The 26,709-nt window shown below is 38.7% G+C and overlaps 1 protein-coding gene across 12 annotated transcripts in view; it reads left to right on the top strand.

Annotated features, from left to right (window-relative positions):
• CADPS2 (calcium dependent secretion activator 2) overlaps positions 1 to 26,709 on the top strand; it is a 295,527-nt gene that overhangs the window by 25,695 nt on the left and 243,123 nt on the right. For all 12 annotated transcript variants that reach the window (XM_072147011.1, XM_072147001.1, XM_072147004.1 and 9 more), the window contains exons 2-6: positions 6,686 to 6,799; positions 8,691 to 9,023; positions 17,062 to 17,142; positions 17,644 to 17,880; positions 18,020 to 18,141. In XM_072147011.1, the coding sequence (XP_072003112.1) occupies positions 6,686 to 6,799; positions 8,691 to 9,023; positions 17,062 to 17,142; positions 17,644 to 17,880; positions 18,020 to 18,141 (887 nt within the window). The remainder of the gene's footprint in view (positions 1 to 6,685; positions 6,800 to 8,690; positions 9,024 to 17,061; positions 17,143 to 17,643; positions 17,881 to 18,019; positions 18,142 to 26,709) is intronic.

Raw genomic sequence — 26,709 nt, 5'->3', positions numbered from 1 at the left:
TTGTTTTTATAATTTCTCCCAAATGCAACAATATCCCATACATTGGGGAAAATAAGTATAAGATACACTGCTAATTTTGCTAGTTTTCCCACCTACAAAGAATCAAGGGTTCTGTAATTTTTTTTATCATAGGTACACTGTGAAAGCTGAGATCCGTGATTTTAACACAAAAATCTGGAAAAACCTATTGACTCGAGTAATGTATTTCAAAATGCAATGAAAATGCAACCGAAATGCAACATGTGACCTCACCCTAAAGGGGTTGTCTGAGAGTATGTAAAAATAGCAAGGTGGCTGTGGGACGGGCTGCATAAAATTAATAAACTTGTACTTTCCTTGTCCAGTGCTGTGGTCCCTGTGTGCCTTGCCCTTGTTTGTTTACAGCGGCACAGAAGCTCCACTTGGACAACTTTTTTTATTAATTTTACCTACGTTTCTTTTCAATTAGATTTTGACTTGCTTATTGAATGAGAGGACCTGTCATCAAATTTATCGGCTCTAGGAGCAGCTTTCTAAAGTAAGCGGCTCCTAGTGCTTGAACAAACGCCGCAGTGTTAGAGTGATAGCGTTACCGGAACCTCCGGTAATGCTATCAAACACTGCGGCGGGATACAGTGTTATTGTCGGACAGCTCGCAAAGCTGTCCAACGTATTTATGAGGGGGTGGGGTTGGGGTGTGGCTAGGGGCGGTGACTGCCGCCTAGCGCGAGGCAGTCACTGCCGGCCTATGCAGCGAGTGTGGTGGTCCGATGATCACATTGTACCCCGCCACAGTGTTTGATAGCATTTCCGGAGGTTTCTGGTAACGCTATCACTCTAACACTGCGGTGTTTGATCAAGCACTAGGAGCTGCTTACTTTAGTAAGCAGCTCCTAGTGCCGAAAATTAAGGTGACAGGTCCTCTTTAATGTTGATTTTTTTTTCAAATTTCAATAATAAAAAGTTTGTCACCATCTTGTGGTTTTCATTTGCATAAACAGAACAGGCCAAAGTAGTAATGCACTAGGTGCAGTTTGGCTGTGGAGAGAGTGTGCAGTTTGTGCCAGCTCAAAAGTGGCACCAGTCCTTCATTAAAACTTTTTTTTTGGTGCACCTTTAACATGGATCATGCAACACAATTCTGTTGAGTTGCAGCAATAAATTTGGTGCATGGTCTGACTCTGCATCAGAACACCCCTTTAGGTGAATTTTGTGCCGCGTTGAGCCGCAAAATAATACTGGCCCAGACTCTTTATAAATATATGTGCAAGCAGTTCAATTTCTTTTTAGTGCAAAGTCAGACAGAAAACTGGCATAAACACTTTTTAAGTGTGGGCCAATGTGTGTGGATGAACACATATTAGAAAGGAATATGAATTAAACAATTGGTTTCTGCTTAAAAATGCTAATATGTTCATGTATCATGGCTTTTGGCTAACATTATTATACAAATATTAAGGGAAATCTACCATTTGTTTTCATGCATTGTGAACCAAACATACCTTGAAAATGCTGTAGCTACACTGATGCATAAACATAATCCCTGAATTTAGTGGTTTTGTAAAAAAAAAACCAATTATAAAATTATGATTAATATGGCTTTGTGGCTGGCCCGGTGCTTCTCCTCTTACCCTAATTATGCCCTCCTCCAGAGAATGTTGTAATCACTGTGTTGTCCACGACAGACAGAAATAATCAATTGCTGCACCATTCCCCTGATGCTGTATATGAGTCATCCAGCTCAGGTTGATTAGTCATGTCTGGACAATTCAGGAAGCTCCGTGTAATGTATATGAAAAAAAAAAAGTGTCGCTGGACATGCGCTTACCTGCACTCAGGGTAAGACGGTGAAGTTCAGTGCATTCCGATGAACTTCAGCGCAGCAGCCACACCTGGTGGACGTCGGAGGAACTGCCTTAGTGAATCGCCGGAAGACCCGAATCCTCCGCAGAGAATGCGCCACTGGTTCGCGAATAGACCGGGTAAGTAAATCTGCCCCATTATGTTTCTGTATCAGTGTCACTTCAGCATTCTCATGGAATGTTTGGTTCACAATGCATGAAAACAAATGGTAGATTTCCTTAGCATTTGTTTTAACCTATAACTCATAATGACCAGTTTCTGTAAATGTAGTTCAGTAAGTACTTGTAATACGATTTATATAATATATACCCTAAGAACTTAAAGAAAATTAAATGTGATTTACCTCACACTAGCTAAGAGTACTCTACAAAAATGAGAGTAAACACCAAATTGATCAGGGCACAGTTGCAATTAAATGAGCTATGTCATTTAGCATTTTATACCTGGCGACTAGTTGTTCATAAACCCATTCCCGCAGTGTCATTTAGCAGAGTTCATACTTTTTGCTTTCTGGTTGCCAATTGTCATAATAACTCTGCTAGTACCTTATTGAGATCTGCTCTGCCAGTGGCTAATGGAATGAAAGGGTATGCTGCAATGTAGTCTTTTTTGGTTCTTACCCTACTTAAAATAAAATTGTACCTTTTTATTCTCATTTTTAAAGCAATGTCTGATATTTGCCCACTGTCTGACATACAGTATAATGCCAATATGGTCCAGTGCTATCCCATTGGCTCAGATTTGAGGTAGACTGGGATAGGTTAAAAGCTACATTTCAACAGTCTAGTTAAAACAAATGACAATCTGTGTTGGTCAGTGCTTCTGTACTACTACCACTACTTGATACCAGCTGGCTTGCAGGCTTGTGATTACTGTAGGGCTCTATTATGGTGCAAGTGTCCAGGAATATGGTTGAGATTTCTCGTCTTTTGGACGTAAGGGCCTCCTGGAGGGCAGGTCTGGGCAGCCATGATGCCTCTGGGACAGTTTTGTTTGTGTGTGTGTGTGAGACATTACAGCAGATAAGTCACAGGGCAGTGTAATTTTTTCCCCCCAACTTCTGGGTTACAAGTGCTGGGTCATGTGACGTGGCATCGGCTGTCGGAATGCCGGAAGGGGAGCGAGCCTTCAATGAGGTCAACATTTATGTAGGATGCACCATACAGAAACTAAATAAAAAAGAATATTGGAACATGTTCAAGGTGCCACTCCTAGATTAAATGTTGAAAATATTATATGATGCTTTTTTTTAACATTTTAGACATTGCAAAATTGGTTCCAATCAGGCAATGGCAGTTAGTGCCATGTAAAAAGTAGAGCAACCCAAAAAATTTTCTAATGCTTTTCACTATATAAAGAGTGGTACGTAACAACCATCAGCCAGTGGTAAGTCAGCTCACCCGAAGCTCTGGAAAGTTTTTAGATGTTACCCAATCCTGGGATGACACAGTGGGTGGATCCTTAGGTCAGATACTCCCCCCCCCCCCCCCCTCAGTCTGCGATGCAACAGTAGACTCTTTTAAATATGTTTGACGCACACACTATTTACAGATCACGGCATTGATCTTTTATTGCCCCATAACTGCTGTATGACAAAACATTTCAATAAAAGAAGACCTGTTCTTCTTATTCACAGAAGACATCCTGTATTGATCAGGCCTACCATTACTGTATGTGTATGTATTTACATTTACAAATAGTAAGTTGTCCTTTTGTGATTATGTCCATGTATTCTTGTTGCGCACCTTTTTCTTTTTTATTTACAAGTAAATGACAATATAAGATTTATCTACGTTCAAGCCGTACTATGTCTCCAGAACATCCTGTTATTGACGCGTGCACTTAACCTACATGGCCAAATATTTTGTTGTACATATGTGACCCAGGAGTCAATAAATGGCGTTCTTGAGGGGGTGTGGAAAATAATTTTCACATGTCGGGATGACTTCAATACAATTTGAATTGCGTCAACTTATTTGATTTGTTCTTTGGGGGGGGGGGGGGTTGGCCTTTAACCCCTTAATGACCGCCCTATCGGCTTTTTACGGCGGTCATTAAGGGTACTTCTCCTGACGCGTACGCCTTTCTACGGCGGCGCGTCAGAAGAAGTTTTCGGGACACCGGGTCAGTATAGTGCCGGTGTCGGGCTGTGATATCACAGCCCAGACCCGGCACTAACACCCGGGATCGGAAAAACTCAGATCCCGGGTGTTTAACCCCTTACACGCCGCTGTCAAGCATGACCGCGGCGTGCAAGTGTGTCCCCCGTGGATCGGACCCCCCCGGTGTGCTTACCGGGGGATCCGATCCCTCCTGCCTCAGCCCCGGGTTCCGACGAGTGACCCGGGACTGTCGGCTCCTCTCTGTGCCGGGTTCCGCCTCCTGGCAGGACCCGACTGTGTGTAACTGAGCATGCTCAGCATGCTCAGTTACTTACAGTATACACTGCAATACAAGTGTATTGCAGTGTAAAGGCTTGAATAAGCGATCGGATGATCGCTTATTCAAACCAAGAAGTAGAAAGTGTAAAAAAAGTTAAAAAAAAAATTAAATCTTTTTATAATATAATTAAATAAATAAATAAAATAAAAGTCCCATAATCTCCCCAGTAACACATAAAATGCAAATAAAGTAAATAAAACACAAAAACATACATATTTGGTATCACCGCGTCTGTATTAATCTGTACAATAAATCTAAATCAATATTGAACCCGCTCGGTGAACTACGTAAAAAAAAAAACTCGAAAAACTTCCCATAATATACAATTTTCCATCACACACCATCACAAAAAATGTTCTAAAAAGTGATCAAAAAAGTTACGTTCCCTAATATGATAAAACTGAAAAGAACTACTGTTTTGATCTGACAACAGGAAATACAGAAGTTATGGCCCTGAAAAGTTGTCAATAGTAAAAACAATGCGATTTTCTCCAATATTGGTTTTGCTCAGGAAAATTGAGCAAAAATAAGAAAAACTATATAAATGAGGTATCACCGCAATCGTAGTGAACCAGAGAATAAAGATAAAATATTATTTTTACATTACGGTGAGCGGGGGAAAAAAAATGCTAACAATCCAAAATAAAAATTGATGATTTTGTTTGTGTCCTCCTTGAAATAGTTAATAAAATCTCATGAATAAGCTTTAGACTCCCAAAATAAATTATCTATACATTGTATCTCATCCCATACATAATAAGCCCTCATATGTTTGCATTACCAAAAAAAAAAAAAAAAATGTATAGGTTGTACAATGTGACAATACAAATCTGCTGTGAATGGCGCCTCCATTCATTCTATACTTGGCCGTGCGCCTGTACAGCAGTTTACCACCACATATGGGGTATCAGTACACTCGGGAGGAATTGGGCATCAAGCGTTGCAGTGCGTTTCATCATTTAATTTATTCTGAAAAATGTCAGTTTTGGCCTAATTGAATGTATTTTCCCAAAAAAATTCTATAGTTTCTAAATCGCAGGTCCATATTTTTTAACCCATGTGAAACACTTAAAGGGTTAATAGACTTAATAGAAGTTGTTTTACATACGTTGAGGGGTGAACTTTCTATAGTGGGGTAATTTATGAAGTTTTACTATTATTTAGGCCTCTCAAAGTCACTTGAAAGCTGAGTTGTCCCTCAAAATGTGAGTTTTGGCAATTTTCATGAAAATAAGAAAAATCGCACCTAAAGTTCTGCACCTCATAAACATCCTAGAAAAGTGAGAGGATGCATAAAATATCATCCCAACATAAAGCAGATATTCTGTAAATGTTAATTATCAAACTTTTTGGGTAGTTTTACATCTTGTCTGGAAACCAGAACATTTCAAACTTGAAAAATGAAGAATTTTTACAAACTTTTGCCAAATTTTCACTTTTTTTCAGAACGAAACGCAAAACTTATCACTTAAATTTTATAACTAACATGAAGTACAATGTGTCACGAGAAAACATTCTCAAAATCACCGGGATATGTTAAAGCGTTCCGAAGTTATAACCAATTATCGTGAGACATGTCAGATTTGAAAAATCGAGTCTGGTCATTGAGCTGAAAACTAGTGTCGGTGATGAGGGGTTAAGCTAAAAATAATTTCTATGTGAATATAGAAATACAAATTTAATGAATGCAAACAACATGAGCATTTCAATATCTGTTACATCAAAAGTAACATTTTTGAAGGTAACATGGAGAATGAGGCTGTGAATGTATTTTTTTTTCTGCATACTTGGAAGTGACTTCACCTAAACCAAGCTAGAATGACAACTACACAATAGATGGAATTTTTTTTTAAGTGGAAATCTGTCCAAAATATGTCCAGCAAAGAGGAACATAATAAATGCCAAATCTGTGGTGGGCATATTACTTAAATTATGTTATAATATGCTGATTTTGATTATGACTATAAGGCAACATGTACACAACCATATTTTCTGCCTGTGTGCTTGCTGTAGGGAAACGTTTTTTTCACAGCTAGCACTGAAAACCCATTGTTTTCAAGGGAAAATGCGGTCATCCATTTGACTGTATATCCGACTGAATCATAATTCGGCTTTGAAACAGTGCGCAAAATATAGGACATGTCCTGTATTTGGACGGATTTACAATGTGCCCACTTGGCTTTCTATGGATAGTGCAGGGAGTAAGGAGTTCTTCCCTTTGTCTTCTCCACTCGGCCTTGTGCTACACTTGGGTTCCGGCTCTAGTCATGTGCTCAAGTGCAATTCATGACCGGTAAATGGTTACTGTATTTTTCGCTGTATCAGCAGTCACAATGGGGAATTTGTATTGACATCTGGCTGTAGGATGTTTACTAATTTAGAACCTCTTATTTGTTTTCAGCTAAACAAACAGCAGCTACAGACAATACGAGAGAGATTCCAGGCTTTCCTTAAGGGTGATACACAAATAGTAGCTGATGAAGCTTTTATCAATGCTGTTAGGAGCTACTATGAGGTAAGTAAACTGATATCTAATACAATCACGATCATAAACATAGACATAGACACAAATAGAAAGAAGGAACTTTTATCTTAGTATTGCCTTATAATATGTTTTCTGGTTTTGTTTAAAATTTTTCTATTCACACGGCCGGACTTATTTTATTGCTCAGTTAAAAATAATGAAAGCATCAGAGGATTTATTCTGGTTAACTTTGTTTCATCCATGTGAATTTTTGAAGTCTCCCACTGGTTTTGAATTCTTTAAAAATAATTTTACTATAACCATTATTCAATTTATTTATGTTATATACAAGACAAATTTGTCTAGTGCATATGAGAGCATTTTTTTCAATATACTTTATTTGCTCCAGAGCTGTAACATGATCTGTAAATTAAAAAGCTAAGTACAAAGTTTCCTAGTTTCACAGCTAATGGTTTTATTCTCAAAGAGCTGGAAAAATCCCTTAAAATAAATAGAATTCCTTATTTTGCACATTGATTTTCATTTACAGTTTTATAATTCTTTGGATTTCATCTGATAATAAGAACAGAATTTCTGTGAGGCCCTTAGAAAGTAGCTGCCCTCCTATAGCCCTGTAGGACCAGGTCCTCCTGCTCTAAGACTCCCAAGAAGGGTGCGCTGCTTTCTGGGAACTGTAAGTCTTTTTCGCCATCGGGAGGATCTAGCTCCCAGGGCTAAGTCAGGGTGCCAAGATGGCATTTACCTTTTGAGAAACTTGACAAATTATGCCATGACCTGCACAAATTGCCAGGCCATGGCAGAAATGTCTCTAAGAGACGAGCTGTAGCTCCCGCAAGTTCCCCGTCCCTAAATGTTGATACCACAAATTGGCCTGGCAATTCAAATACATGCCGAATCAAATTTTTCATGTCTGGTATTGAATTTTTGTTGCTGTAAAGTCTAGGAAATGTTCTAATTTTTGTTTTTAACATTATTATATTTTCACTAAAGAAGAATGCAGCAGTCTGTGCTCAAAACATTCATGTCTAAGACATACAATTCTGTAAAGGAAGGGAATGCCTTTAGACTCTATTCCCTCTTTTAAATTCTTACCACCACCCTTTTTTATTTTACAATTTTCTGAAACCTCTATAGAGAACTTGGTTTGTTTTAGAATCTTTGTGAACCCACCAGAGAGCATTGTACAAAGCATAAATGGCAAGCTTTTTGAAGGCAGTGTTAGGCAATATTTTAAAAGTCAATTTACTATATTGAGATTTTAATGTTTAATATTTCTGTTTGCACAATGCTTATTTATAGCATTCATATTGATAGCTGCTAATGGAATTTGTTCTTCTTGCTATATTTACTTAGTATAGAATAGTGAAGAAATTAAGTACATAATATAATTCTTACAGGTATTGACAGCGCTTATAATGTTTTTGTCCCATTGTCTAGAGTAACTAAAAACCCCAGTTCTTAACTCCTTCAAGGCCACTCACAGTTAATATAGGTCTAATTCTCTGTGATGTATTTTTTATGGCCATCATTCTGCTGTTAATTGTGTCGGCAGCACCTTGTGATGTCATTAGGACCAGATCGGAATAAAAGCCAGTTTTGGCACTTGGAGGGCAAAAATTTTATAGGGGTTAAGGTTGTTGGAAAAAAAACCTTCTCTATATCTCACACATTTGGTAGACTGTATAGATATAGGCTTTACTAACTTTTTAACCACTTTATTTTCTCTTGACTTAACATTCTAACAGAGTACAGTAGTTCTGACAATTTTGCATGATTTGCTTGATGTCATTGCATCCTATGGAGTGACACTGTTTAAACATAATGAAATTCTTACGTGGCACTCTACTCTTTCAGTAAGATTGCCAGACTAGAGTTTTAAACGGGGATCTACAACTAATACTTGTTTTCTATTGTGTAACAGGTTTTCTTGAAAAGTGATCGAGTGGCTAGAATGGTGCACAGTGGAGGATGCTCTTCAAATGACTTCAGGGAAGTTTTTAAAAAAAACATTGAAAAAAGGGTACGAAGTTTACCAGAGATTGATGGGTTAAGCAAAGAAACTGTTTTGAGTTCATGGATTGCTAAATATGATGCCATATTTCGAGGCGAGGAAGATCTTCGTAAACAGCCAAACAGGATGGCTCTTAGTGCTGTGTCAGAACTTATACTTAGCAAAGAACAACTATATGAAATGTTTCAACAGATATTGGGTATTAAAAAGCTGGAACATCAGTTGCTGTACAATGCTTGCCAGGTAAGTCTATGCAGGTTGTTTCTTAAACAATTTTAATTGTAAATTGTGTATATTTCGCAAGATTTATTACTTCATACATTTTGGAAATGTGAAAAACTTCTTGATCCATTTTTATGAATAGAGAAATTTTATTTTAAGCCCTCTCAAGGTAAGTCATCCATGACTAGCTGAGCACTCAGCGCCGGCAAGGATCGTGAAAGCGTTCACGCTGTGGCTAGACGCCGGAAGTGATGAGGAGCCACAAGGTCACTTCCGATCTTCGGCTACAGCACAAGCACGCAATGACGGAGGCTCAGGTTGTGTCGGGGCGGAACCCAGGGGATTATAGTATTTAATAGTTATAATATATACATATATCGCTAGTCTCATGATGGGCATAAGCATGAACAGGAACGGGGAGTGGCTAAGAACTATGTGCAGCATTTAAAAATCAGTCTATCAATCTCCAACGTTGCTATCCAGGCTAAGCATGCTGCAGATGGCTTCCGAAAGGCGTGATGCTCCAGAGTCTTCAAGGACTCCGGTAACTTATGGGTGGTGAATTGCAAAAGACTTTTATCATTTAACTCACACTGTTTACTGATTTTTTTTCTTGGGGGAAGACACTTATAAGGCTACTTAGAAAACCAACTACATAGAATGTATGCTCCCTTACAGTTATGACAAAAATACTTGCTCATCCTGTATTGGGAAGATAGTTACTGAGGAATCTTCCTCGGGGGGGGGGGGGAGTTCAAATGACAGACGTCCATAACCGAAGACCAGTCCTAATTGATCCAGATCTCCCTGGGCTCTCTTCTTCTGACCCTAGGCCTAATGAGCCCTCTAATTCAGAAGATGAAGGGATTATAAGAGATAATTTGACTTCCTAAACCTCTGATGAGGAACTGACAGGGCGTCCCTGTGATTAAGGATACTGGCCATTTATTAAAAATGGTCATGGCTACTATGAACATCGAGGATAGGAAGGAACCAAGGTCCGTTCAGGACATTATATTTGAGAGTTTGGCAGAAAAACAAAAACGTACATGCCCTTTTCATGGTACCATTTCTTCCCTGATTTCCAAGGAGTGGCAAAATCCTGACACAAAATCCTTCCTTCATCCCTAGAGCAGTCAAGAGACAGTATCACTCTGACCTAGACTCTACATCCTCCTAGGGGCCGTCCATACCGAAGATTCACATTTCTATTCTAAAATTGTCTGGTGGATCTACTCTTCCATTTGATGATTTGGATCATTAAAATATCCAGTGGATAAGAAGGCAGAGGGTTTTCTTAAAAATTCATGGCTGCCTTTTAAACCTAGCTAAAAGCAACAATATCCTCTTGGACTCTCTATACTACCTCCCCCTCGACCATGACCCAAAATCAGACCATCTGGACCAACTTTCCACCCTGGTGCTGAGAGCACATTCTATGGGTATACTTACGAAAAAGGAAAAGGATTATATAATTCAAAGAACCCCCACACTTCTCTTTTTTATTATCTCCCGAAGATCCACAAAAACCCAGAGAAACCCCCTGGGCGACCAATAATTTCTGGTGTGAACTCAGTTACCTGTAACTTATCAGAATACGTGGATATTCTCCTACAGGAACACGTAGTAGCATTACCCACTTTCCTGAGAGACTCTGCACAACTTATACTTGAGTTGGAGCAAATTCATGACAACCCAATTATCTCCTCATGACCATGGACGTAACTGGTTTGTACTCAAATATTTCTCATGATTTAGGCATTCAGGCCATATCAGACACTCTAGCAGCAGACCCATCCATGCCACCCGAACAGACCCAATTTGTACTGGACAGCATCAGATTCATTCTGGAGCATAATACTTTCTCATTCGAATCTGAAATTTATAGACAAATCAAGGGGACGGCCATGGGAACCAGGTTTGCCCCCATTATGCCAACCTATTCATGGGGGCATTCGAAAAAAGAACATCTACTGGAAAACCCATCCTTCTCCCAGAATATCATATTTTTTTTAAACGCTATATAGACGATCTTTTCATCGTTTGGGAAGGAACCAAAACACAGGCACATAATTTCACTGGACAAATCAATACCAACTCCTGGGGCATCAGACTCACGGCCAACATCTCTACCTTGAACATCGAATACTTAGATCTTTTGATTTCTGTTAACCCCCAACTCACTGGTCTCACCACCCAAACCTTTTTCAAAAAGGTTGACGTGAAAAGTTTCCTTGATTTCACCAGTTCACATTACAAAAAGTGGTTGCTTAACATACCATATAGCCAATACAAGCGAGTCCGAAAAAACTGTACGAACACAGACACCTTCAAAACACAGTCCAAACTCCTAAGAGACAGATTTACACAGAAATTTTACGCCTTTCTTTGTACCCATTTATTTATGATACCTTTTTTGTCTGATGTTTTTTAGTGTATGTTGCCTTTTGGACCTGAGGAAGGGGACAATTCGTCCTCGAAACGCGACAATTCGTCCTCGAAACGCATCGTCCATAAAAATAAAGCCTTTAACACACATCTTGGACTTTACTGTTACATTTTAGCTCTAGGGGCAGCTCGCACCTATATACCTGTGTTTTTTGCACTTACTTTTCTATTGTTCCTTACACCGCCAGTGTCCCACTGCGGATCACGGGAGACGCTGCAGCCCGCCAGATTTACCACTAACCTATTCCACCAGTTCATCTGAACATCATCATCTTTAGCATCAGGCGCCACGTGTTCACTCCTTTAAACTTTAAACCTAATGTGGCAGCAGCTTGTGTTTGGTTTTGATGTGGCTTAATCAACTAGGAGGAGGTATACAGAATAAAGTCCGAAGAGAAGTCCTAAGTTTTTCTGTGGTGAATATTCAGAAAGGAGCGACCTTCCTTGTGGATGCCTCTATTGATTAAGACTCTGCCTACAGTTTTGTCAAATTCCGCCCCTATGGCCTTGTGGCTGAAATATTGGTCAGGGGTTTTAGCCTCTAGAAATTGGCTTTGTAGTATTCCATGTGACGGTAACTTTCTCTTTGGACCTATCTTATGATTGTTGGAAAAAGCAGGGGAGAGATGGAAAGGTTTTACTCCCTCTTCTACTCCTATTAGTTCCAGACCCTTCCGTTCCTTTAGGAGAACAAGGTACCAGAAGAAAGAGAAGGAGTCAAGACCCCTGGCTTCTAGATTACGTCAATAAACCTCCAGACCTGGCTAGATAGGCCCATCCCCAACCACAATGAAGTAAAGCCCCAGGTAGGAGGAAAGTTATACCACTTCTTCCATGTCTTGACAGAAATGTCAATGAGCATTTGGATCCTCAATTCCATCTTGCAAATGACTTTACTCTTCCTCCTTCCAAAAAGTTCAAGATCACAAAGAATTCAGCAGGAAGCAGCGTGCAGCCATGCTTTCAGAAACTTCTTCATTACTTGTCAAAAAGGTATTGTGCAATGTTGCGCCAAGGAAAGAAGGTCAACTTTTTTGGGTAAAAAAAACCCTATGGATCCCTAAGACCATAATAAATGTAGAATCCTTAAACAAACATTTTCGGGTTCCAAGCTTCAAAATGGGGACGTAAAAATCCACAGGAAATCTCCTATTCCTAAACTGCTATATGGTGTCAATAGACCCGGCAGATGCATACTCCTGATGGATGGCTACATGATGGTATCAAAAATTCCTAAGAATCGCTATTCAAGTAGGTACGTAAATTTTTCAATTTCCAGTACAGGGTCATCCCCTTTGGGCCTACATAAGACAAGATCAAGGTCTTTTTATCGTTTACCTCGACTTCAATCTAGTGGGTTCCTCAGAACTATGGGTAAGAAACCAGATTACCAGGGTCTGCCAGATTCTAGATCACCTAGGTTGGCTCATAAATTTAGAAAGGCCTTGTACAACCACTACTCTTCAGCCAACGGGAAAGAATTATTAAAAATCTTAAAGGGATTACAGGTAGCTCTATCCCTTTTTCATGGTCAGGGAGTATCAATCAGACAACACTATGGCCTACATAAACAAACAGACGGGCACTAAGGAAAATTACACTCACATTTCCTCCTCAACTGCAGTTCACAGAAGAAGGGTAAAAAATAAAGGGAATAAGGCCTCTCCTACAATCATTGCTAGATGGATCAAAATCAATATCCAGCTGGCTTATGAAGTGGCTAAAAAGTTTGCCATAGAAAAGATTTGCGCCCATTCTACCAGGGCACTTGCTACATATGGGTAGAATTTAGAAATGCTTTCCGAGACCAAATTTGTCAAGCAGCATGTTGGTCCTCCCCATGGTGAAGTTACAAAAATATATATTTGCTGGCAAAAAAGGTATTTCTGAAAGGAACAAATGCTCTCTCACAAATGCTGAAAAAAACCAAATGATTAAAAATATAACCAATGTTCAAATTGAAGATCACATGCACCTCTCCACCCTGTTCCGAAATGGAAGACTCTTAGTACTCCAAGGCTTGGCAATTACTCCCAGTTGTGGTATATGCTGTCGACATTACTCCAATTGCAGGATCTTGCTTTTAGATGGAAAAAAAATCAGTCATAAATCCTAGAGAACGATGCAAGCCAAGGTTTAAGGAGACAGGAATTGTCAAAATACTCACAAACAACTTTTAAAATGTGCATATAAAGTTCAGGAAGGTCTTCCCTGACACTGTCCACCGCTGATTGGACAGTGTCAGAGAAGATTAGCATAGTCACACATTCCCCCACACCTGCTGCAGCACCTCCTCTCTGACGATCCTGAATATCAAATGGTCAGAGACAGATCTTGGTAAAGGTGGAGGCTAGGAATAAAATTCAAAGTGTCCCTGAATCGGTGTGCAAGCCCTACAATCTGTTAGATTTAATAAATTGGGGTGAAAGGTCCTCTTTAATTACTTTCAGTAATTAATGGAAAGAAAATTTGTCCGTAAATGTCCATATTAATAAAGTTTTTATCTATCTATTGCTGATGGGTACAAGGTGGTGGTACTTACCAGGACAGATGGATATAAGAAGATGGTATAGAAAGCACTTTCATACCAACACAACTCTCTAGCTGCCTTCACGAGACAATGGGACATCTGAACAACCTCTTGCCACTTCCAGGAATAAACAACCTTACCTCTGATATTAATGGGCACAGTTTTACACCCCTGATTTTTGATTTTGAGTTATTTTCGTATGAGAAGAATACAAAGCATGCCTTGGAAACACAGTTGGCGCCGAAAGACCCATTATTGGCAATCTGTAACACCATGGACTGATAATAGACATACTACAAGAAATAAACTATTGGACACTTAACGACAGAGAAAATGTGAACTAGCACTTCTAGATTTGTATATCTGTTTGCACGGATTACTACCATTCCATGTATATGTTAAAAGTACTCTGTAACACGTCAGACCAGACATTGGTCTAATGCATGTTTGCTTCTCTTTTGTTCAATAAAATGTTTAAAAAAATAAATAAAAATACCATTAAGAAGATGGTATATACCAGGGTAAAATAACTATAAACCTTAAGATGTTTGGCATATTCTGAAGAATTCTTTAATGCAGAGGCCATGTTCTTCTGTGTGATTGTGACATATGTGTAAATCTGGTCCTTTTCTTATTCCCCCTTTTCGTGTAGACTCTATATCTTTTCTAGTCAATCCCTTTCCCTACAGTCTGGGGGACCTCTCTGGAGAAAAGTTTTTTTGGAACACTTCGGGAGACATCAGTTCCAGAGGTACAAGGACCCTGTTCTTCTTCATTTCCAAAAATAAGGGCCTTTATCACTACATTTTGAAAATGAAAGAATAGTATAGCATGACCTGCTTGTTAAAATAGCACGTAATGCCAATTGTACCAGGTATGCAGCCAGCTTACATTACACCTTTTTTTTCTGGTGGTTTCAAGCTCGCTCTCGCACAGCTTGTCCATTTTAATTCTGTACCTTGCACTTCTGTTGGTCTGGTACGTGAGCGGTTCATAACTGCGATAAATTGCAGTGCTTTATAAAACATCCGAACTCCAATACTCTCTAATCTCCTCAGGTTTTTTCCCTATGCCCATAAATAACACAAGGCCCCAAAACTTCACAATTTCTACCCTTTGCAAGTGTCCAGTTTGCAGTTGATGATGTAGGGTTCTGTGCCAAAACTGCCTGACATACAAAATCTGCCTGTTCTACCATAACATTTATCAGAACTTCTGAGGAAAGACTTTGAAATAGTCAATTTCCTCAAGGCCACCTGGCTTGAATTGAATTCCTGAGCTGCCCACAAACTCAAGGCTCATAATTTTCATGAAGGATGACTTGGCGGCTGGAGAATATTATGCAAGTAGCTGACCTGATACATACCCTCTTTTGAGCCCCGACGCTCTAGATACTCTCAAAATATGGGCATAACCACAGATTTATTGTCCTGCATCTGTGTTATGTGCTCAATAGCACTCCTGCTCTAGGGTCTCCTTTGTTATATCCAGGAGACCATGTGGGTGTCTGCCATACACTAGCTCAAAAGGTAATAACCCTGTGGAAGGATTGGATAACTTAGACAATCTGAATCTTTCCCATCTCTATGCATATTCCTCTTTAACTTTCTCTTCAATGTCCTATTAAATCAATCCGTTTTTGGGAGATGCACAGATATATGCAGATGTTTGATTTTCAACAACTTACATAATTCCTTTATGACCCTGAGCATGAAGGGATTACCCTTGTCTATGAGGATTTCATTAGTTATGTCAGTGCGAGTGAACATGTTAAAAGGGGTTATCCAGGTTTTAAAAATTACTGAGGGCAGTGCTGGGGCGGGCTATTTAAACATAATAAACATGTACTCACCTCGTCCTGCCGATGCGCCGCGGCCGGTCTTCTCTGTGCGCCGGTTTCATTACAAGGGCACACAGGGAGCTTCCGGCCGGCCGGAAGCTCCCATCCGACACCATCTCCCAGCGCTTACAACGCTGAGAGATAGGGACGGATGGGAGGAGCCGGCCACATTACGGATCGGAAGCTCCCTGTGCGTGGCTTCTGTGCCCCTGTAAACAAACAGGGGCACGGATCGAAGGGACCACGGTGTGGGACATCGGCGGCGCCGGAGGAGGTAAGTGGATGTTTATTATTTTTAAATGGCCCTCCCCAGCCTGGCCCTCACTAGTTTTTAAAACCCGGATAACCCCTTTAATTAGCTATTTTGCAATGGTTTTGGAGGCAGTATTTCTTAAAGGGAGGGCTTCAGGACATGTTGTGGCATAGTCCATCACTAATTAGATATACCGAATTTCCCTTGCGCACTTGACTAATGGGCTGACAAGATCCATTGTAATTAGTTTGAAAGAGAATGGGAGCAGAGGACCTACAACATGTGGCATAGTAGCGGTAAGCTGACATTCTGGGCAGGATTTACAGTATTTCTGCACCTCTGTATACAGCCCTGGCCAGTAAATCTGTACCCTGTGTCCCACAGCCGTCCTATGATAATGAACACTGAATTCAGTTGGTTTTTCAGGAACAACATGGTCACATTTATGGGACATTATCTTCACACAGGAACATTTATTTTGGTAACATGTAATTGAAGAAATGTTTTATATATGGCAGATGAATTAAATTAAATGTGAATGATTGGATCAAACCACTTTAGTGGGAAAACCACTTTAATACCCCTTCCTAGTTTGAATACTCCACCACCCTGCAAGGATCTCCTCCCCCAGCACAGCGGACCCCTTTCCATTCAGGTAAGTTATCTGCAGAAAACTGCTTGTAACCCAATGAAAAGCCAGCCCAGTGCTTTAGGAACCCAAATCCTTGTGTTCTATGCCAAGATCTGAGCCATGCATTTAGCTCCCTTAGGTGGAATTTTTAATATTCCATTTATCAGTGTAGTCCTTTAGATTTCTAGGGTGTCAGTAAGGCTTATTTCAGATTTACAGGTTCTCTTAGAGGGTAAAGTACACGGAAGCTTTAATTATTTATATAAACATGTAAATTCATGTACCTGCCTAGAATATTTTTGCTTAGAGATTTTAGGAAAAAATTATATTAATTTTCATTTGTGTTCATAATTACAGCTGGATAATGCTGATGAACAAGCAGCCCAGATCCGTCGTGAACTTGATGGGCGTCTACAAGTAGCAGATCAAATGGCAAAGGTGAAAGGTGTTTAAATTTATCTTTCTGACTAGAAAAGAACAAAATGCTGTATTTGGCTGTTTTTCTATTTATTAACCTTTTGTAATGTGTGCTTATAGTTCAGAGTGATCAGTATTTCATATGGTCTCTGTTGGTAGCTTTAAGCAAGAAGGCCAAATTAAAAGTATCCCAACATCAGTTAACTACTGGACATATTTTTGTTTAGCGATAATATCAACAATTTTTTATTCAGTGCCCGGCTTCTAATACAGTAAATTTAATTTTGTATTGTTATGATTAGTCATTGCATATGAACTTAAAATATTCTTGCAAGGTTTTTCCTCCACAATATAGACAATAAAAGATAGATACATGCACTTAGAATAGTTATCCAAAGCACAGACCTTGGTTAAAAAATGCTTTGTGAAAATTAGCCTTGTTTAGTGATGACAAACTTTGTCATATTATATTATTTAGTTTCCCTTTTCCAACAATATCCTCTCACCCTTTTTATTTGAAAGGAGAAAGTATTTCCAAAGTTTATAACAAAGGAGATGGAGGCAATGTTTATAGAAGAGCTCCGTGCGTCAGTGAATTTACTAATGGCCAACCTAGAAAGTCTTCCTGTGTCTAAAGGTGGTCCTGAGTTTAAACTACAGAAATTAAAGCGCTCACAGAATTCTGCTTTTCTGGACATTGGAGATGAAAGTGAAGTTCAGCTATCAAAATCTGATGTTGTCCTGTCTTTTACTTTAGAGGTATGTAATCTTAAAGGGTAGCAAAACATAGTAAATAAATGTGTGTATATACAGTGTGTATGCATGTGTACATATTTACATAAATTTGTATTTTTATTAAGATTGTTATATCTAATAAATATTTTCTGTTTATACTTAGATTGTTATCATGGAAGTTCAGGGCTTAAAATCAGTGGCCCCTAACAGAATTGTATACTGTACAATGGAAGTGGAGGGGGGGGAGAAACTCCAAACTGATCAAGCTGAAGCCTCAAGACCACAGTAAGTCATTTTTTTTAAGTAGGTTTATCATGGGTGTTTTTGTTTTTTCTCTTACATTGCCCTGCCCTGCAGCAGACAAATGAATATCACGTTTTTATCTTGCTATTAAAATATCTTTTACAATATGTAAAAGACTTATAATATCACTAAATTCAAATTGTTTCATTAAAATTCCCCTTTTGCATTTTAACCTTTATTGCTCATCCATACGAATTTCTCCGTTGGTCACCAAGGGGCCTTGGGCTAGGCCGACAAATTTCTCTGTTGGCCTAACCTAAGGTCTGCATAGGCTGACATGTCTAATGTACTGCAATACATGGTTATTGCAGTGCATTAGTATGAATTAGTGATCACATGATCACTTGGTAGTATTGTAAAAACATAAAATAAAAATGTAATAAAAAATAAAATTTAAAAAAATTTAAAAAGTAAAAAAAAAACAACCTAACAAAACATCCCAAAATGTTCAATCTATAATGATATATAAACAGTTATTCCCAGCGGTGAACCCCATAACAGAAAAATGCGCTCAAATGTCCGAATTGCCACTTTTTTTCCCTTTTGCAACACATAAAAATGTAATAAAAAGTGATATAAAAGTCGCACAGTCCCAAAAATGGTAAAAATAAAAACTGACACCTTAGCCAACTCCGTACTCCCAAGTATGAAAGTTATTGGAGTCAGAATGTGGTAAAAGTTATAATTTTTGTTGGGTACAAAAAGTTTAAAATTTTTTGTAAAATCTATTTACACCTAATAAAAACTATATAAATTTGGTATCCCTGTGATCATACCAAACCAAAGAATATATTAGAGATGCTATTTGGAATGTACAGTGAAAGACCTAAAAACAGAGCCCACAAGAAAATGGCGCAAATGTGGTTTCTTGTCAATTTTACCACATTTTTAATTGTATTCCCACTACAAGGGATGTAATATAAAATACTGTCACTAAGGAGTACAGTTTGTTATTCAGAAAACAAGCTCTCGCACAGCTCTGTACATGGAAAAATAAAAGTTATTGATTTTTGAAAGTAGGTAGTGATAAACGGAGAGTAAAATGGAAAAAGCCCATCAGTGGTGAGGGGTTAAAATTCCCAATATACCACATAATAAAAAGTTTACAAGCTCTCTGGAATAAGGGTATGTGGTACCTGAAGCCCCGCTCACACGTGGCATTTTGGTTGCGTTTTGAAACGCAATCCAAAGGCTCCACTTGTGATCACGTATTTTGGTAACATTGTGTTTCCAACACGTTAACTGGACATGAAGGAAAAGCAAATTGAATTGCATTTCAAAACCCAACCATAATGCCACATGTGAACGTGGCTCCAGGGGCTCTACAAACACGTCATGGCATCTGAAAACAATTCTGCCCTACAAAAGCTCAATGGCTCCTTCCCTTCTGCTTTTCGCCATTTGCCCTGACAGGGGGTTACATTCACATGTGAGGTGTCCTCTTACCCGGAAAAAAGTGCCCAATATATTCGTAGATGCATTTTCTATTTTTATCCAGTAAATGTGGGTACATATTGCAGCTAAATTAATGTATTAATTATGAATATTAGTGAATTCCAAATCAAAAATACATAAAGGGTTAACAAGCTTCCTACTTGGTGTTTTGAATAGGTTGAGGGGTGAAGTTAATAGAACGTGGTGATACGTGAGGGGTTTCTTTTAACCCCTTCCCGACATTTGACGTAATAGTACTGCATCGCGGGAGGTGCGTTCCCGCAAAATGCAGTACTATTACGTCAAGCTTCTGGCCCGGCTCCTGAACGGAGCCGGCGCCAGAAGCTGCGGGTGTCGGCTATATATTATAGCTGACACCCGCCTCTAACACCCGCGATCGGAGATTTCTCCGATCGCGGGTGTTAACCCCTAACATGCCGCGGTCGCGCTGACCGCGGCGTGTTAGAGGCATTTAAAGTTACCTGAAGTTGAATCGGACCCCCCCGCGGCGCTTACCGGGGGGGTCCGCTGCTCCGATCGCAGCCCCGGGACTGCCGGTGCCCGGGGCTGCGAGATCTCCCTCCGGAAGCCGGGTCCGTGCCTCCTGGCAGGACCCGGCTGTAAGACACTGGGCATGCGCAGCATGCTCAGTGTCTTACATTACACAGTGCAATACATCTGTATTGCACTGTGTAACCTGTAAAATAGCTTGAACAAGTGATCAGAAGATCACTTGTTCAAGCTTAGATGTCAGTAACAGTAAAAAAAGTAAAAATAAATAAATAAAGGTTTTTTACAATAAAAATAAATAATAAAAGAAAGTGAAAGTCCCCCCAAACACCACATTTCCCTTTACACAAGTAATAAAGTATAAAAAACACTAAATCACGAAAAAACCCCACTTATTTGGTATCGATGCGTCCGTAACAATCTGTACAATAAATCCTAATCATAATTGGACCCACTCGGTGAACGTGGTAAAAAAAATACCCCAAAAACTTGCCAAAAATTAAAACTTTTTATCAAATTGCTTTACAAAAAATGTTCTAAAAAGTGATCCGAAAAAGTTACAAGCACCAAAATGATACCAATAAAAAGAGCAACTTGTCACACAAAAAATAAGCTTACAACCAGCTCCGTAAACCAAAAAATACTATAATTATGCCGCTATAAAAATGGCAATACTAAAACAAATGCAATTTTTTCTATTCTAGTTTTCCTTCAATAAAATTGGACAAATAAAAATAAAACTATATAAATGAGGTATCACCGTAATCGTAGTGATCCGTAGAATAAAGATAATATATTATTGTTATGCTACAGTGAACACCCCCCCCAAAAAATGCTAAAAATCCAAAAGAAGAATTGATGATTTTATTTTCCTCCACACGTAAAAAGTTAATAAAATTGCTTCAATAAGCTAAAAACCCACTAAAATTAAGTTTTTTTTACAGTGCATCTCGTCTTGCAAAAAATAAGCCCTTATTTGTCTAAATTGCTTAAAAAAATAAATAAAGATTGTATAGCCTATTCCCAACGAGCGTTGTTATAGAACGGTGCGGCGGGTAGTGACTTTCCAACACCGGTCAGGGTAAGACGGCGGCTGTTCACTGATCGGGGTAAGACGGCGGCTGTTCCTGACAGCCATCCATCCTGCCCCATGGACCAGAAGGGTTACGTCCCCCCCACACACCCCCAGTTTATTATTGCTGCTATTGGCTCATCAATTCAGATGAGCCAATAGCAGCGAATTTACTTATGACGTCAGTAATACCGGTCACCATGTCTGTAGACACGGTGATCGGGGCAGGGTGGCGGCTGTTCCTGACAGCCACCAATTTTGCCTTGCGGTCCAGAGGGGTTTTGTTGCCCCCCTCTGTCCATGTTTGCCGCTATTGGCTGGTCGATTTGGTCCAGCCAAAAGCAGCAATATTCGTCACAATGGGCATTGCTAGGGTGAATAAGAGCAACACTTGGCGATAATTTCCCTACGAAAAACGAAGATATGGTACAAAAGTGCTGGCCGTGCACATTGTACAGATGATGCTGTACAACTCTTACGAGCTGTTCCAATGTGCACGTCCTGCCGTATCATTTCTCCGTTTTCAAGAGGAAGATATTAGGAAACTAATATTGGGACAAGAAGGACGGGGCCCCAGTACCTCTGGTTTAGATGTTCCTGTGTTTTGCCAGGACAGCATTTTCCCGGTGAATTCTGCTGCTTCTAAAGATAAGACTCAATAAAGAGTCTGTTCCAAAAGAGGAGTTAGGATGGACACTACATACTACTAAGAGACCTGCGACAACTCCAGAGTGACAAAAGTTTAGTTGGTCCCTTGATATATACTACCTCCTTATACACTAGACATTCACAATTCACGCCCAACCTATTGTGAATTAATTTTGGTAAAATGAATAATTGTAACAACTGTTATGTCCCGTTGCTCCCTATACCCCTCCATTATTTCATAAGGGGCGCCACATAACGGGCACTGAACTTTCCAGAAATAATTGAAATTTCCATCTTGGACTCCATTGCACATCATATTTGGAAACCACCTGTATGTTCAAAATGCTCATTTCACCACGTGTATTACACTACACCACATATTACACCTTGCTATATTCCCCAAGGGGTGTACATTCAACAATTAGGGTCACTTTTCAGGTTTTCCTCTGTTTTGGTACCACTACGGCTCTCCAAATGTATCCTGACACATGTGAAAGATTTCTTGCAAATTTGGCCTCTAAAAGACAAACATCCCTCTTTTCCTCTACTGTGCGCCCATAAAGCATTTTATATGCACATGTGGGGTACTTCTACACTCGGGAGAAATAGTTTTACACCTTTTTTGGGGTTATTTAATATATTATCCCTTGTGGCTTGCATAAATTAGGGGTAAAGTGACATTTATAGGAAAATTTTCACCTTTTTAATGATTAGGGCCTAATTGGATCATTCACCTGTAGGGGCAAATACATATATTACACATTGCAAAATTCTCTAAGGGTTGTGCGTTCAAAAATTAGGGTCACTTTTCGGATTCTTCTCTGTTTTATACCACTAGGGTTCTCCAAATGCATGTGAAACATTTCTGTCAAATTTGGCTTCTAAAAGGCAAACATTCCCCTTTCCTTTTACTGTGCGCCCATACAACATTTTATATACACATGTGGGGTACTTCTACACTAAATAGAAATAGGTTTACACATTTTGGGGGGTTATTACATTTTTTTTATCCCTTGTGGCTATATAAAATTGGGAGTAAAATGACCTTTATAAGAAAATGTTCACCTTTTATCTATTTAAGTCCTAATTAAATCAAACACCTTTACGGACAAATACACATATTACACCTTGCTAAATTCTCTAAGGGTTGTGCTTTCCAAAATGGTGACACTTGTTGGGGTTCCCTTCTGTTTTGGTACCACTAGGGCTCTCCAAATGCATCCTGACACATGTAAAGGATGATTGTCAAATCTGGCTTCTAAAAGGCCAAAGCCCCTCTTTCCCTTCTGAGCCCTACTGTGTACCCATACAACACTTTATATGCAAAAGTGGTGCAGTTCTGTGCTTAGGAGAAGTAGTTTTACACATTTATGGGGTTGTTTCATCTTTTATCCCTTGTGGCTAACAAAAATTTGGGGTAAAAGTGACTTTTTTTAGAAAATTTTCACCTTTTTTCCCTTTTGGGGCCTAATTGAATCAAACACCTGTTGGAGAAAATACACAAATTACACATTGATAAACTCTCCAAGGGGTGTACTTTCCAGAATGGTGTCTCATGTTGGGGCTTTCCTCTGTTTTGGTACCATTATGGCTCTCCAAATGCATCCTGACACATGAAAACTTTTTCAGCCATATTTGCCCTGCAAAAACAAAACAACGCTCTTTCCATTCCAAGTGCCCCCATGTGCCCGTACAGCAGGGTACAGTGACAAAATGGGTATTGGCATACTCAAGAGGAATTGCCCTCAGCATTGTAAAATGCATTTTCCTTTTTAACCCATTGTGAAGGTGCAAATTTTAGTGTTCAATGAATCTATAGTAAGATAAAATTACATTTCTCTAATTTCACTTTCATTTATCTTTCACCCTCATGAAACGCTCATAGGGTTAACAAAATTCCCAAAGGTTGTTTTGAATATTTTGAGGGGTGTAGTTTCTAAAATGGTGTCATTTGTGGGGGTTTTCTGTCATGTGGGCCTTATAAAGTCACTTCTAACTAAATTGACCCTCCAAAAGTAGGTTTTGATGATTTTCGTGAAAATCTGAAAAATTGCACCTAAAGTTATAAGCCTCCTAACATCCTAAATAAAGGAAAAGAGGTTTGAAAAATGATGCCAAGTTAAAGCAGACATGTGGAAAATATTAGTTATCACGTTATTTTAGTGATATGACCAACTTTCCAAAAAGTAGAAAATTTTGAATTTGGAAAACATTGGTTTTTTCAAAATTTTTGCCAAATTTCCATTTATTTCATAAATAAATACTAAATATATTGATTAAATTTCTCAACCAGCATGAAGTACAATGTATCACGAAAAAACAATCTCAAAATCAACTGGATATGTTAAAGCGTTCCAAAGTTATAACCACTTAAAAAGACACATGTCAGATTTTAAAAAATGGGCCGTGTCAGGAAGGTGAAAAGTGGCTTCAGCGTTAAGGGGTTAACAGAACTTCCAAAACCGCTATAGAAATGAAATGGTCCCTAAAATAATTTATTCTAAAATTTTCTTAAAAATTTGGGAGAATGGTGTTAGATTTGTGATCTTTCTAGCGTCCTAATAAAACAAAAGGACACTTCTAAAATTGCAGTCCACAGTCGGTTTCGATTACTGTACAAAGAGGAAAGGAGTAGGTCACCACTGAAAAAATACACTGAAATATTTATTACTTTTATGCATTTTTACTAAAATATAAATTAATTCTATTTGTTTGGTGTATTTTATTGGAATTAATGCATAAACACAAAGCCCATAAATCCCTAGTGATACAGAAGAAAATATTTTTAATTGGTTTTCTGTCTGTTACAGGAAAGACCACTAGCTGAGTTGATGACCTTTCATTCCCAAATGTTTCCATGAATAACCTTTTTAAAAAAAAACTGTTGTAAACCAGCATTAAACAGCTGAGCCACCCCTTTCAGTCCACTGGAAGTAAGCATAGTAGTTTTCTATAGAGAGACAGCAAGCAGAGATCCTGAAAACCATGAGGAATTCATGCAGAGAATATATTGGAAAATCTGTATAATTTTTCATCATTAATTTGTTGAAATGGGAATACTTCTTTAAGTATATATGCTATAAGTAAGTTGCACTTATAGTACTACATCTATTGACCATGTTTAGCTTTGTCAGTTTTATGAAGATCATCTGTAAATGAATGGTTGTGCATTTTCTTTATCTAAATCATATTTGAAGTTGTTTGGTAATTTATTGCTTTTCACACCACAAATTAATTAGCTAAATGTCTGCCCTGCTAAACCCTAAATCCCTGGAGTGAAGTTCCCAAAATCAATGTAATTATTTTTCTGTTTCAGCCCTTGGGATTGGTTTAAATTAGCCTCTGGAATCTAGAAGAGACCTATGCATGAATCAGTTTATTACACTTCAGGATATACTCCATATTCTGAAATTTTAAAAAGATTGTTTGAAAATGCTAAGTGCAAACAGTTACAAAAATAGTTGCAGCTTTTCTCTAGGTTCAAAAATTGTTCGGCAAGTTTACTATGGATGAACACTAAAAACATACCGTTCTTACTTGCATATGAATTCAACTTAAGAATAAACATAAAGAACTTGTATCTTGTATGTTACTTGGGGACTACCTGTATTTGTTTTTTTTTTAATCAAAACATATTTATTGTGGTTTTTACAATTTTTTTTAACAAACAGTCTATGACACAAAAGACCAAAGCAATGAAACATTAGAACATCCCAGTCCCCCCAGCACCCCCCCCCCACCCCCTTTGCCCTACATCAGACGGTTTAAGACTTTATTTCTGTTTGTACCAAAGAACTGCTTATCTAGACCATGTAAATCTTACTAGAGATGAAAAGGCCCAAGACAGCAAAGTATCCATCTATTATGTTCCTAACAACATCATTTGATAGCGAGAGCTGTTTCGCAAATCTGTCAGTACTTTGTTTGGTAATCCCGCCGCATCCAGCCACCTACCCCATATCTTATCAAATTTTTTGGGACATTTCTTTTTTAAATACACCCCCATTCCAACCTAATTATGTTATTGACTTTGTTTAGAAACTCCTGTATCGTAGGTGCCGAAGTTTGAATCCACTGAGCCGCTATGGCTTTGCGTGCCAAGTACAGTAATTTCTGTGTGCATAACAGGGTAGTTCCTTCTATGATGTCACTTTCGATCAAACCCAGCAAGAAAACCCTGACTACCTGTATTTGTATTGCAAGTTATTAGTACTGTGTTCATCACCCTGGTGGTGCAAAAATCTTGCTATCTTGAATTCATGTTATTCGTTTGCACTAATACTTTACCTTTTAAGTTTTCATATGTCCTGTTTACTATCTGTAAAATCTTAAAAACTTAATAAAAAGATATTTGAAAATAAAAAAAATGTATAATATACCGATTACTCATAGTTGCCAGAGTTTAATGTTTTGCTTCGTTTAAACTAAGTATCCCAAATGTGCCAGAGCTTCCTAGCGGCAACTGCATGTAAAGTATACTTTCTTTAAAAGGGAACCTGTCATCAGCAATCTAGAAAATCGACTTTGAAGGGAGATGTAAATTGGTTGTATCAAGTCAAGGAGGCGGAGAGTTTAGCAATGAAGTCAAGGTGGTGAGCTCCAAATGCCTGCTCCTCTGTGACTGAGGTCACCATCAATTATGGTGAAGGAGGCTTTCTGATAAGGAGAGAACTTGACTTCAGTGTTAAAACCTCCACCTCCTTGACTTTATACAAGCAACTTACATCTCACTACAAAGTTGATTTTCTGTATGATGACACCACACTGGGTCATTAAAAAAGAACATAATCTGAAAGGTGTTAAGCTGCTTGGCAACATACTGGTAGTGGTTTATTAGGTCAATTTCTGCTTGCTCTTTAAGCAAGATGTGTTGTCTCATAAATACT

This window comes from Engystomops pustulosus, chromosome 4 (genome assembly GCF_040894005.1).
Source record: "Engystomops pustulosus chromosome 4, aEngPut4.maternal, whole genome shotgun sequence".
Classification (NCBI taxonomy): Eukaryota; Metazoa; Chordata; class Amphibia; order Anura; family Leptodactylidae; genus Engystomops; species Engystomops pustulosus.
Note: the sequence above shows the minus strand (reverse complement) of the source record. Positions and strands in the feature narration are given on the sequence as shown.